The following is a 20221-nucleotide window of genomic DNA, read 5'->3' on the forward strand; positions in this document are numbered from 1 at the left end:
AGTTACTTGACCTGGTCCTATCGTACAATGTGTTTTCTTTTGGTAACCAGATATATCAACAAAAGTGGGGGGTAGCTATGGGCAGTTCGTGTGCCAACACGTACGCTAATCTTGTGGTCTACAGTTGGGAGAAGGAACATTTGTTCCCCCATGATCAGTTTAAACAGGTAATCGTCTACAAAAGGTTTGTGGACGATATACTGATCGTGTTGAAAGGATCTAGTATTGAATTTGGTAGTTTTCTGGATTACCTAGAGAGTTCCAGTAGTTTTTTGAGTTTTACTATGGAAGCCTCTTGCACAACCATTAATTTTTTGGATGTGAGTTTGAGCATCCAGGCAGGAAAGTTGATTCCCTCACTTTATCGTAAACCCTGCTGGAAAAATACACTCCTGAGCTACGACAGCATGCATCCTAGGCATGTCTTTCCAGGCATAGTCAGGAGCCAACTTATAAGAGTAAGCAGAATGTGTAAAGAAGAAGCGACTAGATCAGCTCAAGTAGACCTCATGGTAAAGTTGTTTGAGGAGAGGGGTTATGACAGTAAAATGATTGAGGAGATCAAGAAAGACCTGTTTGGACCTGTATATGAGGTAGAATTTAAAGACAGGCAGAAACCATGTGGTTTTCATCCAGGCCACCCAGCTAAAGACAAGATTAGACTCACGATTACTTATACTAATGATTATGCAGCAATAAAGAACATCATAAGTAATAATTGGAAGGTTCTAGCGGTTGATCAAGATACTCTTCGTTTAGTAGGCAATAAACCTAGTATAGCCTACCGCAATCATAAGAATTTAAAGAGATTGCTTTGTGACAATTTTAAGTCTAGTGAAGAAACTGCTACTGTTAAGGTTAATAGGAGTGGGACCTATCCCTGTATGCATTGTAACACCTGCAGGTATATAAGCAAAGAACAGGACTTTATACACCCCACATTGAACTTGACCTTTAGGCCTAGATTCTATGCCAATTGCGAGACACAGAACCTGATATATCTCGCAACTTGTGAGCATTGTACAGCCTTCTATGTAGGGCTGACCAAGAGACCCTTTAAAAAGAGACTGTACAACCATATCTATGACATCCGTCAGAAAAAGGAGCAAAATGCTTTAGGCAAGCACATCATGGCATTTCCTGATCACACATTCTGCTTTAGAGTCCTTCAGATTGTTAAGAAAAGTGATAGAGGAGGGGATCATGTTAATCATCTAGAAAAAATAGAATTGGAATGGATCTTTGCCTCCAGGTTTAAATGCATATGTTTCGCTCAAACCCATTCTGAAAAGTAGGGACTAAATATGCATGTCCTAGTGGTAATTAGCAGGTACATACAAACAAACATATATACATCTTTATACATCTACAAACAGTTTTGAAGCTGTTTATTAAGGATTGATATTTTGTATTTCTATATATTAGATAGTATTCAAAAATATACATCTATACATATTTCTCTGTTGTGTTTATCCATTTATTCATTTGGAACCATACAATATTTCACATTTTCATTTATTTGGCATCATGGTTACTTACATATTTTACCTTTGCTAGTATGTTTGTCTACATCTATGCTGGTTTCAGTATAAATAAATGAATAAATATAAATATGTGTATATATCAGTGTTATATGTACATGCACATATTTTAGACCACTAGAATGTCTTAGATATTTACATATTTATTTATTCATATATGTTTATATATTTATTTATATATAAGATAATATTTTGCTTGTATAATAGAGGTTTTGATTTGATCTAATACAGGTGTATTAATGAGTTAGATCTGTATTTTTTACATTAGTTATATAGTTTATATTTTCTGCAATAGTTATTTAATTTCATTCCTTAGCTGGAAGTTACCTGTGTATCAATTGTCTCAGAGTTTTAGTAATACTTGCAAAATTGCAATATTGTTGATTTACATGTTATGCTTGATGTTTTATACATAGGCTGTTAACAACAGTTTATATTTTATAATTTATTTTTAGTCTTGTATGAAAGACACATTATGCAGTTAGAAAGTAGAGATGTGCCTTTAAGATAATGGTCAGGTTTGACAATTAACTTCATAATTACATGGTTAATTGAATAATAGATGGTTTTGCATTAGTATAAAAAGGAAAGCTTTCATTTTAACTTTGATCTGAAGAAGCGTACGTTAATAGTACGCGAAAACGCTCATCCTGTTTTTATCGTTTAATAAACTGCCTTGTGGATTTATGCCTTGTACCTTGACTGATTTTTCCAGCGTGGTGGGTCCTACAGTGTTTTTCCTTACTGCTATAGCATGAATAACCAATAATTTGTGCAGCTATGGTAGAGTGACTGTATACCTGACTGGTGGTAAATAATTAAATAAATAAATAACTGTCAGTTGATTAATGTCTAATAACACAAAGTATGTAAATTCAAGACTTAAGCTCTCTTTTTATCTAGGAGGTATTACAGAGATTTAAAGCTATGAGCTCTGAACAAGCTGCTTCATGTAGTCCAGGGTTTGACTCTCTCAGCCTCACTTGCCTTTTGCCTATTGTATAACTGTACTAGTCACTTAAACTGACTCTGCTCTAGGGCAATTAGGAAATTGAACTAGGCTACTTGAACCACATTACTAGTAAGTACCTATGACATCTGGAGCAAATGAGAAATTTTGCTAGGCTCCTCAATTGTATCCTGGATAATAGCTACCTAAGTATATTTACCGCTGAGTTTCCTGCAATTGATACTTTGTATGTTTTCTGAACCCACTTCATGTTCATATACATATCACTTCTACTTCAGCCAAAAATGTATTTTTTACAGAAAGAAAGCAGTAAAAAAAGGGGTCTGCTTTATTTCGTTGAATCTCATTTCACTGAATCTCATTTCACTGAACTACAGTTAGTATATATGGCACTGTGTAAAGTACTGTAAGGCAAGTAAAAGGTATATGCCCTTTCCCCACTGCAGTGCTACCCTGGAGTTAGTATATATAGTTGAGGGGCTGATTGTGGGGGGGTATAGCCCCCCACTTAGTTTGAGTACATATTGTCTTCCAGAGAGAGTTAGTCATTGGTGTTGTAACTATGCATGTCTATTGTTTAAACTGTATAGTTTTGAAGTTTTTGGTAAAATACATTGTGCCCCCCACAGCCGCAGTGTGGAAAAGGGCAGATATCTTTTACTTACCTAAAAGTTCCCTACATGGTGCCATATATAAGTTCGGTTTGCAAAATGAGATTCAGTGAAATGAATTTTCAGCAATTTGTGTTTTTCAGTGATGTGGTAGGGGTGAAATGAAATTCAGTGAAATGAGATTCAACAAAATAAAGTAGACCCATCTAATACACATACACATCATTTTGCTGTTTTAAGAGAGTTTGGCATTTGTATACTTTGTGATTTTCTGCTGAGATGCAATGTGGGCAGGACTGTGTTGATCAGGCTAGTTACTGATCATTACATTTCATGCCTGCCTTCCTAGCTGCCAATTAAACATTGTATTATTTCAGCAAAAGAACTTAACTGCAACAATGAATTGTAAGTGAAAGAGTATGTGTTTGGCAAAATGTAATTCAGAGATATGTAGGAATTGAGAAAAACTCAAAAAATACAAGAAAACACTAAAACTGGCTTTTTTTGGCGGCAATGAATTTCTGAATGTCAAGAATTCCTGACTAGCAGCAACCATCACAAGTGGAATGGATGCTTGCTTGTCAATGCAGCATAGACTTTAGTCGGAATTCCCCATTAACAGGAAATACACAATTAATGAGGAAGTTAAAGCAATAATGCTTACCTTCTTCAGTTTCATACAGCTTGAAGGTCTTCATCTTCTAAAGCCTGAGCTGGAAAAATGTCTGCATTCCCTTCCGATGTGCCAGACGCAGCCCAGCCTGAGCTTTCTCCTAACAGTTCAGTACTGCTTTCTTCATTTCCATCCAGCAAGTATTTTTCAACGCAAATGAAAATAGTGAGAATTCACAACAAACAATTAGTGCAAGAATAGTAAGAGAACTTTAATATTAATGCAACCTGAAGTATACCAACAAAGTCAGAAAATACACTTTCTATAATAAGACTATTTACACCGGGAAGAATGAAAAGGAAACTGTCACTAACAATACTAAATAAAGTACGGTTTAAAAAAATACACACGTGAATTGATGTCTTATCTTTCTGTGCACTTCTGTTTTGGTAAAAAATATACTTGATTAATGACTATGTATATATATATATATATATATATATATATATATATATATATATATATATATGCACCATATATATACTTATATCCCTTTCAAAACATTGAATGGTCATAACATCTAAGCTCAGAACATTGAGACCATAACATCTAAACCCATAACGTCTAAAACTCATAACATCGAATTTCATAACATTGAAACTTTGCATCACAACTTCAAAACCTACAAATCACATGTAAATAACATCCCCCACCTAAAGCACCTCCAAAGTAGTAAACACACTTGCACCCCCCACACCCCTCCTAAATTAAATATACCAACTCCAAGATCGCACTATAGTGGGGAAAAAGTTAACTTCCGAACCCCACTGTAGTGCAATCTTGGAGTTGGTATATATATATATATATATATATATATATATATATATATATATATATATATATGGATCCCCTTCAAAACATCTAAAACATCTAAACTTTCCTAACATCAAAGCTCAGAACATTGGGACCATAACATCTAAAACACATAACGTCTAAAACTCATAACACCGAATTTCATAACATTGAAACTTTGCATCATAACTGTGAATAAAACTTATTAAATAAAAAAAAGGTGTCAACTGACACACAAACTAAAATAAAATGGAAATAAATATTCCAGCCACAGGAAACAAATACTAAAAACTTGTTTAATGGCACAACAGACAGCGCTTTCACCTAACATATAAGAGGTTTCTTCAGAGTCAATTGCAATACATTTAGCACTCTCCTTAAGTAATCCAGCATAAAATGTGCATCCAATTAAATACTTCATCTCATTTAAAGACATACAACACAATTCAATATATTTAAATCCTTATTTGTATATAACAGACCAATAATTTTTACAAAAAATTCATGCATAAAACATGTTTTTTCTAAAAATTGTTGCTATACATATTCAACGCACAAGTAAGCAAACTAGACAATACTTATTTTCTTTTTTCTATACAACCAAAGACCTTTGTTTTAATATTGGTTTCAGTGAAATAGCATCAAGTCCTGGAGCTACTGTGGCATTTAGTCTAAGTTGCCATCTTATCTCTCTTGCCTTAACCTCCAGTTTTTCATCTCCCCCATTTTCATTCTTCACCACTCTATCACAAGAAAATACATTTTCTAAACTCAATGCATGTAACACTGTGAAGATAGAGGGCATTGTGCACATCTTTGTTGTTAATGGCTCTAAGGTGCTCACTCTTTCTGTCCCTGAGCCTACGTGTAGTTTTACCTATGTAAACTCTAGGGCAGGTAGTACAGGTTGCTAGATAAACCACGTTGGTAGAATTGCAGTTACATTTACCAGGACATTTTAATGTCAAATTTGAACTAGTTACTGATACGTATGGGCTATCATTAATGAACTTGCAAAACATACAAGTCCCACATTTAAACATTAGTGACATATATTGCTTGATTTATGTGCCCTTCTACCTTAGAGCCATTAAAACAAAGATTCTGAAGAAGCCTGTTATATGTAAGGTGAAAGTGTTAAGTCTGTTGTGCCATTAAACAAGTTTTTAGTATTTGTTTCCTGTGGCTTGAATATTTATTTTCATTTTATTTTAGTTTGTGTGTCAATTGACACCTTTGTTTTTATTTAATTGTTTTTTTTGGCCTGGAAGAGAGTGGATTCTTCACTTTGTTTTAATGGAAGCACTCTTGGGAGAACTTATTACTTCTGTACAGAAGTTGTCTGCACTACTTAAGAAAGATTGAGTGAGGGAAGAAGGAGAGACTTCCCTGACTAGTTTTCAAGTGAAACTATTTACCCTGCACACACCGGTACTAACTGAGAATGGAAATGTTGCTACAGGGACAAAAAGGAATGCACCTGGAGGAAGGGACATCTCGAGCTGGTTGGTAGAACCGGAAGTAGAATTCGCAGCAGTAGTAGCAGAAAAAACGAACATGCCTAACTTAAAAACACAAATTAGTGACTTTGAGAAATTTTGTAAAAGGTATAGGTCTTTACAGTTGGACAATGCCTTTTTAAAGAGGTCCCTATCACTCAAACAATTCCCGAAGGGGCTATGACTTTGGAAAGTCCCTATGGGGATTGAGACAGGAACAACAGCATACAGAGAACTCATAGGGTTGTTTGAGGGTTGTTTTATAAAGCTGGACTAGAGATGCTGGACATTATAATAAAGAACACTGAAAGTAAGTTGTCTATTTTACAGACATAAATTACTACATTAAATCAAAGTATTATGAATGATTTGTTGTTTGAGCAATATCAGCATAAATACTGTAAAGTTTGAAATAATGTAGAAATGTTTGTTAATGACAATATAAAGACTAAATAGCGTAAAGTAGCTAGAGATCAAGCTGACTATGAAAACAATAGAGCATATCCCACTGATGGAACAACTAGAATTGTTTAGAAACCTTGGCATTATAATGAGAAAGGGAATGATTATAACTTACAAAATACTTTAAGGAATGAAGGTGAAATGTTTGGAGAAGAATGCGATGATGAGGAAGTTTTTTTAGAACAGGAAGTACAACCCAGGAGATCAAAATGCTTGAAAAAAACAAGCGAACATGAACTCCAGGAATCAGCAGAACTACTCATAAACAGGAGGAAGAGGGGTGGGGGGGATATGGAATTAACCCCTTTTGTAACAAGACAACATGGCATTGAAGAACATGAAGCCATAAAAAATATGGCTGAGTTTTATAACAACTGTGACAATTATGATGACTGGGAAATTGGTGATATTTTGAAAGACATAGTCGATTTGTTTAATTGTGACAACAGCAACGACCTTGAGACTTGTGAAGTAACAAATTCTGATACTTTGTTAGAATGTGAAATGATTAAAAACCAAGTTTTCACAATTTATAACTTTAGTGATTTAAAAATGGATGAAGCACACTTTGAATTACTGAAAAAGGGCTTCTCCTTTGTCCCTGAATTTAAGACAGATATAGTTGACAATTTCATTAATTTGAAATTGTAAGACAGCTAAACCTGAGACTGTTTTTTTCAGGGGCAGTCTACTTCTACTACAGAGGGGGGACCCAGGAATTTAAGAAAGGTGTGTTTACCCCACCCCATAACTTTGAAACAGCCTTGTTTGAAAAAAAATGGTTGAAAAAGAGATGAAAGTGATAAAAGTAAATAATGAAAGATAGGGACATTTATTGGAAAAGGAAAAAGAAGTTCTCACAGCCCTAGCTAGGGATGACAACCTCTGGATTATGAAACCAGATAAAGGTGGGCGGTTAGTTATTACGTCCCAAATAGATTAGGTATCTAAATATCTGAGATACTTAATGACCCCACCACATATACTAGGGCCTCTAGAAACAAAGTTAACAGGGCTTACATGAGAATTAATTTTTTCCTGTCCGATGCATTTTTTCAAGGGCTCATTGATCAGATTAACTTGAAATTTCTCACAGTGGAGAAACCTATAACACCTAAGATTTTCTGCATCCCTAAAATCCACAAAAACCCACAAAATCCACCCTTTAGACCTATAGTATCAGCAAAGGTATCAAAAATGTAACCTTTGTCAGCTTGGGTGGATAGGACAGTTGGGTCCATGGTTAGGGATGCCGAACATATTGTTAAGGACTCCTGGCATTGTCTTGAAAGACTGAAATCAAGCAAGGAAGTAGACTATTCATTTTTGACAATAGATGTCATAAACTTATTCTCTGTTATCCCGCATGATAGTGAGCTTGACACGTTTCAAGAGAGTTTATTGAAAAGTGAGAAGGCTGATAAGATCAAAGTTAATTTTGGGGTGGAAATCATGGAAATTGTTTTGAGAAACAATTTCCTTGCCTTTGAATGGGGGAGTTATTCCACCAGATATCAGGTGTGGCTATGGGGGCGAAATGCACCCCAGTATTTGCCAACCTGGTATTACTGGAATGGGAGAGAAAACACATTTTTGACTCCCCCTGTATGGAGAAAATCAAAACTTATAACAGATTTTTTGATGATATCCTACTTTTATGGCAAGGGAATGAGAAGGAAGCCATAGAATTTGTTGAGTACTTGAATTCCACAACTTCATTTTTGATGTTTATTAGTAGATGGGGTTCTAAAGAAATAGACTTCCTGGATATACATCTTTGGGTTAATGAAGAGGATGACAAGTTTCATAGCACTATTTTTAGGAAAAAAACCTTTACTTCATTACAATAGCTGCCACCCCCAGCACCAAAGAAGAAGTATAATAAAGGGACAGATGGTGAGGTATTCTTGGCTCGTTAGTGATGAGAGAACTTTCGACAATGAACTATACATTTTGGTAGGTTTGTTTATGGAGATGAGGTACCCACTAAAGATTTTGACCAAAGTGAAACGTAAAATAAAAGTAAATAGGCATGCATTACACCCACAAAAGGGTGGGGGGCTACAAGAAGTTACCCACAAAAGTAGGGAAGGGGATCCCATTGTGCTATGGTATAACAACTTGACCCCAACTATAGTTAACATCATTTATAAAAGTTGGGACTTGTGTTCTGAAGAAGACACTAAGGTGAAACCTGAGCACAAGCCCTTGGTGGCTTTCAGCAGGGGTAGAAATGTAAGGAATATCTTGGAAGGGCACATAAATCAAGATAGAACAAAGCAATATAGGTCACTAATGTTTAAATGTGGGACTTGTAGGTTTTGCAAGTTCATTAATGATAGCCAATACATATCAGTAACTAGTTCAAATTAGACCTTAAAATGTCCTGGCAAATGTAACTGCAATTCTACCAACGTGGTTTATCTAGCAACCTGTACTGCCTGCCCTGGAGTTTACATAGGTAAAACTACATGTAGGCTCAGGGACAGAAAGAGTGAGCACCTTAGAGCCATTAACAACAAAGATGTGCACAATGCCCGCTATCTTCACAGTGTTACATGCATTGAGTTTAGAAAATTTATTTTCTTGTGATAGAGTGGTGAAGAATGAAAATGGGGTAGATGAAAAACTGGAGGTTAAGGCAAGAGAGGTAAGATGGCAAATTAGACTAAATGCCACAGTAGCTCCAGGACTTGATGCTATTTCACTGAAACCAATATTAAAACAAAGGTCTTTGGTTGTATAGAAAAAAGAAAATAAGTATTGTCTAGTTTGCTTACTTGTACGTTGAATATGTATAGCAACAATTTTTAGAAAAAACATGTTTTATGTATGAATTTTTTGTAAAAAAAATTTAGGCTGTTATATACAAATGAGCATTTAAATGTATTGAATTGTGTTGTATGTCTTTAAATGAGATAAAGTATTTAATTGGTTGCACATTTTATGCTGGGTTACTTAAGGAGAGTGCTAAATGTATTGCAATTGACACTGAAGAAACCTCTTATATGTTAGGTGAAAGCGCTAAGTCTGTTGTGCCATTAAACAAGTTTTTAGTATTTGTTTGTTTCCGGTGGCTGGAATATTTATTTTCATTTTATATGTGAATAAAACTTAGTAAGGAATATTTTAGAAGACTAAAATTAATACTGAAAACAGCACTGACATCTAGGAAGAAAGTCCAAACTATAAACCAATTTGCGCTTCCTGCCCTAAATTACAGTTTTGAAGTGATTGACTGGCCCCAAAAGGTGTTGGATAGGTTTGACAGAAAAACAAGAAGGGTGATTCATCAAATGATTTATAAAAAAAATCAGTGTATACCAAGACTATATATTCCCCGTTCTGAAGAAGGTATGGGCCTAAATGTTGTGAAAATTTTGAAACAGGAGGAGAATAAGTTTAAGATGACTTCTTTACTTAGTTTAGCAGAATCATATCAACATCAAGCGGGAATGGAAATCAAAACAGACATAAATAAATAGCAGGCAGTGATTGAATGTGCCTAAAAACAAAAGAAAAATATAAGGTGAAGGATCAGATGAGAAGGCAAGAAATGTGGAAAATGCATAAATATGGTTGCAAGTACAGAAAACTTATGGAGCACCCTCATGTTGATCAGAATCAAATGCAGGAAGGGTTAAGGAGAGGTGAATTTAAACCAAAATACGAAAGGTTAAGATTGGTGGCCCAAGATATTGGACTATATACATGCTGGTTTACAAAGTTCACTGAACATGTGGGAGAAACAGACACATGCAGGTTTTATAAAACAGTTGCATATCTCATTGCTGGGTGTGACACACTAATGGCAGGAGGACTGTATACTGAATGGCATAATAATGTGGCAAGACTGTTGTGTTGGGGATTGTGCAAACATAGCAATACTGAAGTAGTCGAAAAACACTGGAAACATGAGTAACAAAGCTTTATAGGAAATGATAATGTTTATATCACATGGGATCACCCATTACCAACAGTTCAAAAAATAGATGCGAGAAAACCAAATATAGTAGTCCATGAAAAAAAGACAAAAGCAGTATTGATCACTGAACGTGTTACACCCAGTGACTACAGTGTCTGACATACAGACAGACACAAAGTCATAAAATACCAGGATTTGTAGGGAGAAATGAGGGCAATATGGAAGGTGGATGCTCAGACATTTCCAATAGTACTAGGGGCAATGGTGCTTATAAAAAATCATTTACAATCACATTTAGATATATTATTAATACATGTAACACCATATGAATTGCAGAAGGAATCATTACTGGACACATTGCGGGTGCTGTGAAGAGCACTTCTGGCTAACATCAAACATTAAAACAATACTAATTTCATGAACTTTAATTATACTTTGACTTCGGAATGCGGTCCATTCCTATCATGGTATTAGAAACCCAAAAGGCTTGGAGAAATTAAAAGAGAAACAATATACTCAGTGTGTGTGTGTGTGTGTGTGTGTGTGTGTGTGTGTGTGTGTGTGTGTGTGTGTGTGTGTGTGTATGGTATTAGAAACCCAAAAGGCTTGGAGAAATTAAAAGAGAAACAATATACTCAGTGTGTGTGTGTGTGTGTGTGTGTGTGTGTGTGTGTGTGTGTGTGTGTGTGTGTGTGTGTGTGTGTGTGTGTGTGTGTGTGTGTGTGTGTGTGTGTGTGTGTGTGTGTGTGTGTGTGTGTGTGTGTGTGTGTGTGTTTGGGGGGAGCAAAGTGTATTACAGCTTTCCAAGTTGTGAAAGGTTTTGATGTTACATTTGGTGACTGCCATGTGCTGTTTTGCGAGAATACAACATAACAGTCCAGAACAGTGCATAGCATGGAGGACAATGATGGTCTGCAATCATAACAAACACTGTAGGTAATCAAGACACAGACATCACAAAATAATCTGTTATTAGTCAAAGATCAGATTATAATTCTTTGTAGTACATGAAGCTGCTCCAGTGTACTACTTCTTCGTCTTCTTCTTCTTCTTTCGGCTTTTCCCAGTTAGGGGAAACCACAGCGGAGATTGGCAGTAGATCTTTTACAGGTGCCGAGGTGCCAACTCAACACCCAACCTTCAACAAAGGCACGCCCATTCTATACATCTTTCAAATGCCAATCGACCATGGGGAGGACATGCAGACTCCACAGAGAAGGCACTCCAGCCGAGAATCGAATGGGAGAACCCCTTGCTGTGAGGCAACAACGCTACCGCTGCACCACTGCGTAGGAATGTGAAGTGTTTTACTGCTTTAAAAGTCATGAAACACTCAGTACTACCATGCAGGAAGCAAACAGATGCTAAACATACTTCTAACTGACTAACCACCGCTAAAGCTGTTAAACACCTCAGTCCTTGTTTTTGTGTGGCAGTGAGAAGTGTTTTCCAGATCTTCTGTGATGGCCATTGCATATGCTTTAGTGCAAAACTACAGCATAATAGCTGAAAGCTGCCCATAACAAAGCTTGGTATGTAATGCCTTAACACCAGAGGCTGGCTGTGTGCTGCAGCATGAGACTAGAGCATAACAGCTATGAAAGGTGCATAGCAAGCTCATGTTTTTGTTGAGTTTGCAGCATAATCAGTGCAGTCTATGAACTACACAGAAACTTGTGATGGTGTTTCCTACATAACCAACCTATAATATATTACTGACATGGATGCCAAGAAATGTACCTTGACAGCAAAATGTGAATATTGCCATCTATGTTGAGTACACATAATAAACTGCAATGATCATTGATTTAATCATGATTGTTTGTAATGTCTGGAGCTTTATCTGCTCCATGTACAACAAGTTACAGGGAAAAAAAAGAAAGAGAAAGTGTAGGATGATGAACAGCTTTGAAAGATGGCAAAGGAATTAGAAACTGCTTAGAAACAGGCAGCAGCAGACCTCTACTTATTTGCTTAAAAATTCTGGAAAAATGCAAAAATAATGGGAGGTAAAGGATCATAATATGGGACAGTTTTTAGCATACTGCTCTAAATAAATATAACAAGTTAATATAACAGCAGGTTGTATTTCAAGCTGGTGTGTTGCTTCTGGCATTATTGACTGAATATAATCCTCAATGATTTGCCAAACAATCAAATGTTTTATTAGGGAGAAGCCAAAATTAGTCTTTTGGCTTTTCCCGGTTAGGGGTTGCCACAGCAGACCTCCAGTCTGCTAATGGTTGGCAGTGAATTTTTATGGTGCCGAGTTGCCAACCCAACACCCAACCTTCAAAGAAGGCACACCCATTCACGCACGCACCTACCTGCATGTCTTTATACATCACTTGACCATGGGGAGGACATGCAGACTCCACACAGAAGGCACACCAGCCAAGAATCGAATGGGAGAACAAAATCAGGAAGAGTTGAGAGGTTTGAACAGCAGGTGGAAACAAAATGCTCTTTTACAGCTCTAATGGTTTTACAAGCTGTTAGACTCTTCTGCCACACTTCCTATTTGCAAGTATCTTAGAGTGAAGTTTTAGCACTTTTGAAAGTGGGTTTATCTTTTTCTGCTATCCTTTGATGGCCGGCAGTTTCAGTTTTAGTTTGTAGTGCAAATTCTGGTCTTAACTGCACCTGGGTACCCTTAACAAGCTTTTGTTAAGCACCTGTAAGTGCTGTTAAGATCAATTATCTCAGTAGAGAAGTTTTTCCCTGTTTTGGAGTATAATTGCCATGCTCTGTGCACTACAATCACTTTATACTGCTTGGCCAATATTATGGGCATTGTTATTCCCCTTGGTTTTAAAGGCAAAGCAGCACGAGAATAAAATCATCCAAGAAATGAATATTGTGGCAAACTCAAATAATGAGACCTAGCACACAATCCTCAGAACCTCCAATGAAGTGTGCAATAGAATTTTAATATAGTAGCATTTAAAAAAAGACATAAAAATATTGCATTAAGCAAATCGTATACAAATCCTGTGCATTTACAGTAACTTTATGGAAGAAAAGATGCAGACAGTGGCTGAAGTTTAAATGAATGGAACGAGTAAATTAACTAGGAGTCATAATGGAAAGAAAATAATCAGACAAAGTGGTAAAAAGCTATCCTATATTTTAAAGTGTGATGGGCAGTTAATACGAGTGTCCGTGGTCTTTACCTTCTTGTGATTCCTACACTAGCTCAGTGAGCTCTTAGGCTTCTCACTTGAAGTTATATTTATAATGCAGATACTGCCTGGGGTGTACTAACTTTCATGTTTTATTATTAGGTTATACTCTTCATCAGTACATTGCATTTTGTCTCTTGCCAACTCTATGATAATTTATTCTATTGTTTATTTTCAACTGCAAGTTTTCTTACTTTCATTTGGTCTAGTGTATCTATCACAATGTTGTATTGTTAGCCTTTGATAATTTATTATCTATAGACTAGTGTTAATGGAGATTTTCATCATCTTCCTGCACTGAAAATTAGTTACCATCTAACCAGATCTTCAGGTTGCCAAAGCAATCATAAAACATATAATGAATTAAATGATTAATGCAGGATGTTGTCCCTTCATCATCCTCCATCTTGTGATCAGGGACATTTTTATTTGATACCTTTTTATATTTCAATCAACACCTACACAATAGCAAGGCAGACATCTAACCAACTAACCAATCTAGTTATAGGTGACTCCATTGAAAGATATACAGCTATACCTCTTACCAGGCTGGGCAAGCAAAGTTTGATGGTTAATTGTTTGTCTCTTGCCAGAATCTGTCACATCACACACACACACACACACACACACACACACACACACACACACACACACACACACACACACACACACACACACACACACACACACACACACACACACACACACACACACACACACACACACACACACACACACACTCAAGTTCTTGAACAATAAGTAGAGGTACGACTCTGTCAAAGTGCATGTGAGTGTCAATGACTTGAGATGTACTTCCCTGGGCTATATGAAGAGAGGAATAATGGAGCTCTCAAACCACGGATCCCAGTCAGGTATGAGCATAGCACTGAACAGTTTTTCTATCTTCTCCAAGGATGATGATGCAATATGGGCAAAAAATAATGAACTTCAATAATTAGCATAGTTTTTAGTGTCAGTCAATGGAGGACTAAAATATGCCACCCTGAGAGGATATGATGAACAGACCATGCTGCTTTGCCAGGGATGGCCTGCATCTGGCCCCTCTAGGGTTTTGATTATTGGCAAAGACAGCGTTCACTCCATAGTGTCTTTTTAAAACAATGTCAACCTGATAAAACTACCAAAATACAAATATGAAAGTGTTACTGAATGATGCTAGGATCCTAAACAAGAACCTCCACTCCCTACAAGCTCTTCTCACCCTGGAGGCTGTAGATGTCTGTATAGGGAGTGAGACATCAACACTTGGATCTTGTCCTTACTAAGGTGGGGGCATCTTGCACAATCACTTGTGTGTCTTTACCACTTGTTAGGTCTGACCATAAAGCCATCTCTTTCAAAATAAAACTGAAACCAAAGACCCATTTCTGTCCAAGCTTCCTTTAGAAATTTCACTACCAGCTCTTAAGTGAAACATTGGCAAACTTCAAATCCTCACTAATGCCATCTAACCTCACTGAATACACAGAAGCGTACACCACCACACTATGTGTTGAGCTTATTGTGAACAATATTACCTATACTGGCTGAAGATATAATGAACCTACTGTCCAATAAATTTAGCCCAAAACTCTCTCTCTCCTCTTCATCTTTCCTACAGGATATGCCTTAAACTGACTTGTCTCCAGCTATCACACAAGACCAAGTCCAAAAAGCACAATAAAAAGCTAAAAGTACTGCATTGATGGGTCTTTGCAATATCCCTGGATGCATCTTAACTAACATGAAGGTTGATTTAGCCACACCCCTACTAGCAATGTTCAGCTTCAGCCTCCATACAGGTTTTGTACAAAGTAAACTGAGAACAATTGCAGTCATTCCTCTGCATAAGGGAGGACTTTCCACAGACCCAGGCAGTTACAGACCCATATGTCTAACCAGCCTCATATGCAAAGCCATGGAAACACTTATCATGGAACTAATAATTAAAGACATAAGGAACATCCAAACACTGGATCTATGTTAGTTTAGATTTGTCAAAGCAGGCCATGCTCACTCAACCTAATGGACATTTTTTAAAAGATCACAAAATAAATGCATGTATGTAAAGTGATGCATACCACATACCTCAACCTAGCCAGAGCTTTTATCATAATCCCACACTGACACATAGTATAAACGCTACATAAACTAGGAATAAACACCCTTTATCATCTGCTGGATTGCCATCTGGCTCACAGACAGGACACAGGATAGCAAAATAGGGGATGCTGACTCCACAAAGAGACCAGTCACCAGTGGAGTTCCCCCATGGTTCAGTGCTGGGACCTCAACTGTTTGACATTTACTGCTCTGAAGTAAAAGCAAATGCCAAAAGTCTCTGGCTGGCTAAGTGTGCAGATGATTGCAAACTAGCAGCAGTCATTGAATCATCAAATGAGTTAACCATCCTGTAGGAAGGTTTGTCCTAAAACAAATAACTGGTGCCAGAATCATAGACTGAAGCTTAATGCCAAAAATGCATTATCATAGCCTTTTGAAAGTCATCTACCCCTGTGAACTATCACATTGGTAATACGTCCCTAAGAGTTCACCCAATTGCTCAGAGTATAGGAACGTATGTGGACAGTGACCTAACTTTTAAGTAAAGTGTCCAATGCCATGAACAACCTTTCTATAATGTGAAGATTATAAACAAAGGGATTGTGTCTAGATCTAGAGATGTCATTGTCGCTCTTTACTCTGCTCTCATTTGGCCAGTCATTCAGTATAATGTAGTCCAGACATACGCAACAAGTGGAATGCCCGCAGAGATACCTTACTAAAAGGGTACATGGTCTAGACAATATATCCTACATGAACTTCCTCAAAGCCTGGTTGCTATACTCATTATCCTTCAGACTGCTAAGTGGCGACCTGTGTCTGACAAACAAGGCATTTTCTGTCCCAGTACTGATGGACCTACTGAATATCAAGTCCAATGGCATCAAAAATGCTTGATCCAGGGATCTGAACCTCATCTGCAACATCAACAGAATGCTCAGGAATGGAATCATCATCCATATAAAACAAAGATAATCCCTGTCCATTTTCCAGAATAACTTAAATCTATGGAGGGGTAATAGAAAATGTACTTCAGGCTTGTCCTCTGTACTACTAATGGACAGAGGCAGATCCTCAATGCCTTATCCCCCACATGAGTCTGCTCAAATTATCCATGGCATTATCCCAGTTATTCTCACTAGGAATAATATATCAATATTCTCCATGGGCTAGGTAAGGCTAATCTAACACCAAATAGGATAGGGTTAATTCAAGCACCAAAAGAGAAACTGACTAGCTTTAAAATGGCCTACCAGGGTTGCTAGTCTAATACTTACCTATGAACCTATAGAAACATCACAGTCTGCAATTCAGGTAATAGTCTATGATTATCAAGAAATAAGTATGTTGTTGTATCTTTCGGCTTTTCCCGGTTGGGGTTCGCTACAGCGGAACTCAGGTCTGCTAATGATTAGCAGTGGATTTTTACGTGCCGAGTTGCCAGCCCTGACGCACAACCTTCAATGAAGGTATGCCCATGTCCCCAAACAGAAGGCGCTCTAGCTGAGAATCGAACAGGACAACGTCTTAGTGTGAGGCGACAAAGCTACCGCAGCACCACCACCGCAGTCATCAAGAAATAATTATATGAAATAAAAAAAAATAATTGTTATTTTTTTACCTTCATTCTGCTGTTTATTTTCATTAGCTTGATCTTCTCCGATATCATTTGCATTATCTGAGTTTTGCTCATTGTTCTGATCACTATGAAGCGTTGATATATTCGTATCATCTTGTTCTTCTTCATCTTCATTTGATTCACTTGCATTTTCTTCTTCAGTATCATCATCATCATTTTCATTTCCTTTAATCATTTTAAGATAAAACAATGAAAGAAATATAAATAAACTAGAGTCAGTAAATGGCAAACAAAACATCTATGGCTAGCAAACACATTTAAAGTCACTAAAATATTTTTCACTGAGGCAGAAATCATTTCAGAATAATATTTATATATATACAGAAGTAGCAATTTACCTTCTAAACCTAACAGTTATTGACTAATTCTGCATTTAATGTTTTAATTGATTTGCCATTGATAAAAAAACAAAGTCTGAACAAGCATCAGAATCTGACATTTCCTAGCTATGCCCCTATTCAAAGTTTCAGCTGCAATAAATGACAGCTACTACAAGAAGTTCAGGAGGATAAGTTCATTCATAATAGAAATTTCATAGGCATTACCTGGATTTTTAATGGTGTTTTTTTTTTTTTTTATACTTACAAATGTAGTTCAGTTTCTAGATTTGGGTGTCCTTATAATAAATGTATTTAAGTAGTTTGTAGTTTTTTTCTTTCTCTTTTTTTCTTACCACACAAAAGCTCCTAGTCATTATCACCTCTGCGACACTTAAATGTAACTAAAGCCGCAAAACCTCCTAGATGACGTACACATAACAAACACCTCAGTAGCTCTGAAGAGGGTCTATATTATAAAGTCAACCAATCAAAATGTCGACTTACCTTTCATTGACACCTAAATGTTGAAGCTGCACTTCATCAAACTGCCAAATCATTGATTCCTTTCCAAGGGAAACAAATCAGTTGGCCGTTCTGCACATCTGGCCTTTTCCCAACCTTAGTGGGATCTCGGAGTTAGTATATTTAGTTAGGGGGTCTGTGGGGGGTACAGCCCTCCCATGTTGGGGGTGTGGGGTTCTAGCCCCCACTTAATAGTGTTTATTTTAATGTGGTGTCCATTGTTGGCCTACCGATTTCTTTCTGTTGGAAAGAAATCGATGATTTGGAGTTTCCATGAAGTGCAGCTTTGACATTTAGGTGGTAATCAAAGGTAATTTGACATTTTGGTTGTTCATCTTTATAATATAGACCCCCCCCCAAATACACTCATTCAAAGCAACACCCACATCAACACATACAGCCACATCTCACGGAGCTTTTACTTCTAAGTCCATAAGACAAGCCACCACACAATCCAACATTCTGGTCATAGGACACTCCATCGCAAGACACACTGATGTCCCTCTCATCAGGCTGAGTAAAGAAAAATTCATGGTCAGTTACTTGTCAGAAGCTAGGATCCACCACTTTATGCATGCACTCAGATCACTGGACCACAAGTACCAGTATGACTCTGTCATAGACCTTGTGGATGTTAATGACCTGAGGCGTAACTCCCTAGAATATATGAAGAGAGATATGATAGAGCTCTCAGAATATGTGTTCCAGGCTGGTATGGGGCTAGCACTAAGCAGCATTTTACCTTCTCCAAGGATGATGCCATAATATAAAAAAAGATGACTGACTTTAATAATTGGCATTTTTTTCTCTGAAATTACTGGGGAAGACATTACACTAGGGGGCATGCAGCACTCTCCCATATTAGTGAGCACCAGATCCAGTAAGGTTGCACTCCTGGTTGGCATATTGATAATCTGGTCAAGGCCAATGTCAATGGTCTGTGGCTGATGAAATTTGCAGATGATTGTAAATTTGGAGCTGTCATTGAATCCCACTCCAGCACACATGTTCTCCAGGAAAACAAAACAATGTTCTGTGCCTCACCAAAGTCCAGTCAAATAAACCAAAATGAAAATCCAAAAACCAATAAGACTGGACACTGCTCGAAGACCAACTCCTTCTGTTTATTGAAATTAGATACACAAATGATGAGCGCTTTCGGGCCTCTGCCCTTCATCAGATAAAGCTTCTCCCAAAAACCAACATTTTAAAACAAGCACAACCAATAAAAATCAGTAAAAATCAGTAAAAAACCCGCCTATTCTTAAGGGTGGGTCTCATAGGAATGACTTCATTAAGCCCAGGACTCCTGTGTGCCATAAGCTCAATTATCCATTTAGACTCAGCTAGCTCTGTTAACTGTTTAATGTCTCCCCCTCTTTTATTCAACTTCACATTCACTATCACTTTAAACTTGAAGCTATGTGTAGGATGAGCTGCCAAATGTCTATATAACGCATTGCGTGTATCCCCATTTCTAATTGCAGAGAGGTGCTGCAAGACCCTAACTTTAAACATACAATTGGTCTTGCCCACATAAAACTTGTGCAGGATTGACACTCTGCCAAGTAGACCACATCAGTGGTTCTGCATGTTGCTCTCCCTTTCAGATCAAACAGTCTGCCGGTAACTGGATGCACAAATACACCCCTACTATCTACATAAGCACACGCCTTGCATAGCCCACATGGAAAAGTGCCCTGTTTAGTGATAGCCAGATTATCCATACTGGTCTTAGTCTTATCCCTACAAAGTAAATATTTCAAGTTTTTATTTCTTTTATATCTAAAAACCGGTTTGTCACCTAGCATACCCTTCAAACTTACATCACTAGTCAAAATATTCCAATTCCCTCTGATCAGTGCACAAACATCACCTATATTACTCCCATAAGTTAGTGTCAACCTGGATCCATGTCCACTGTCCCTATCATGTTGTGAGCCTGTGCCTGTGTCAACAGTTCTCAGCCATGGTTTATATCTGTCCTTCCTACAATTCCTACCAAACTCCATCCTGTTATT

General features: G+C 37.2%; 1 protein-coding gene across 9 annotated transcripts in view; it reads right to left on the reverse strand.

Moving 5' to 3' along the window:
* LOC122798462 (uncharacterized protein DDB_G0290685-like) overlaps positions 1-20221 on the reverse strand; it is a 416297-nt gene that overhangs the window by 37564 nt on the left and 358512 nt on the right. For 8 of the 9 annotated variants that reach the window (XM_044067407.1, XM_044067410.1, XM_044067408.1 and 5 more), the window contains 2 exons: positions 17341-17523; positions 3787-3916 (listed from right to left, as the gene is read on the reverse strand). In XM_044067407.1, the coding sequence (XP_043923342.1) occupies positions 3798-3916; positions 17341-17523 (302 nt within the window). In that variant the 3' untranslated portion in view covers positions 3787-3797. The remainder of the gene's footprint in view (positions 1-3786; positions 3917-17340; positions 17524-20221) is intronic. The other variant, XM_044067412.1, reaches the window with a different exon arrangement.

The sequence above is a fragment of the Protopterus annectens genome, chromosome 3.part1, assembly GCF_019279795.1.
Source record: "Protopterus annectens isolate FY-2018-M chromosome 3.part1, PAN1.0, whole genome shotgun sequence".
Lineage (NCBI taxonomy): Eukaryota > Metazoa > Chordata > Ceratodontiformes > Protopteridae > Protopterus > Protopterus annectens.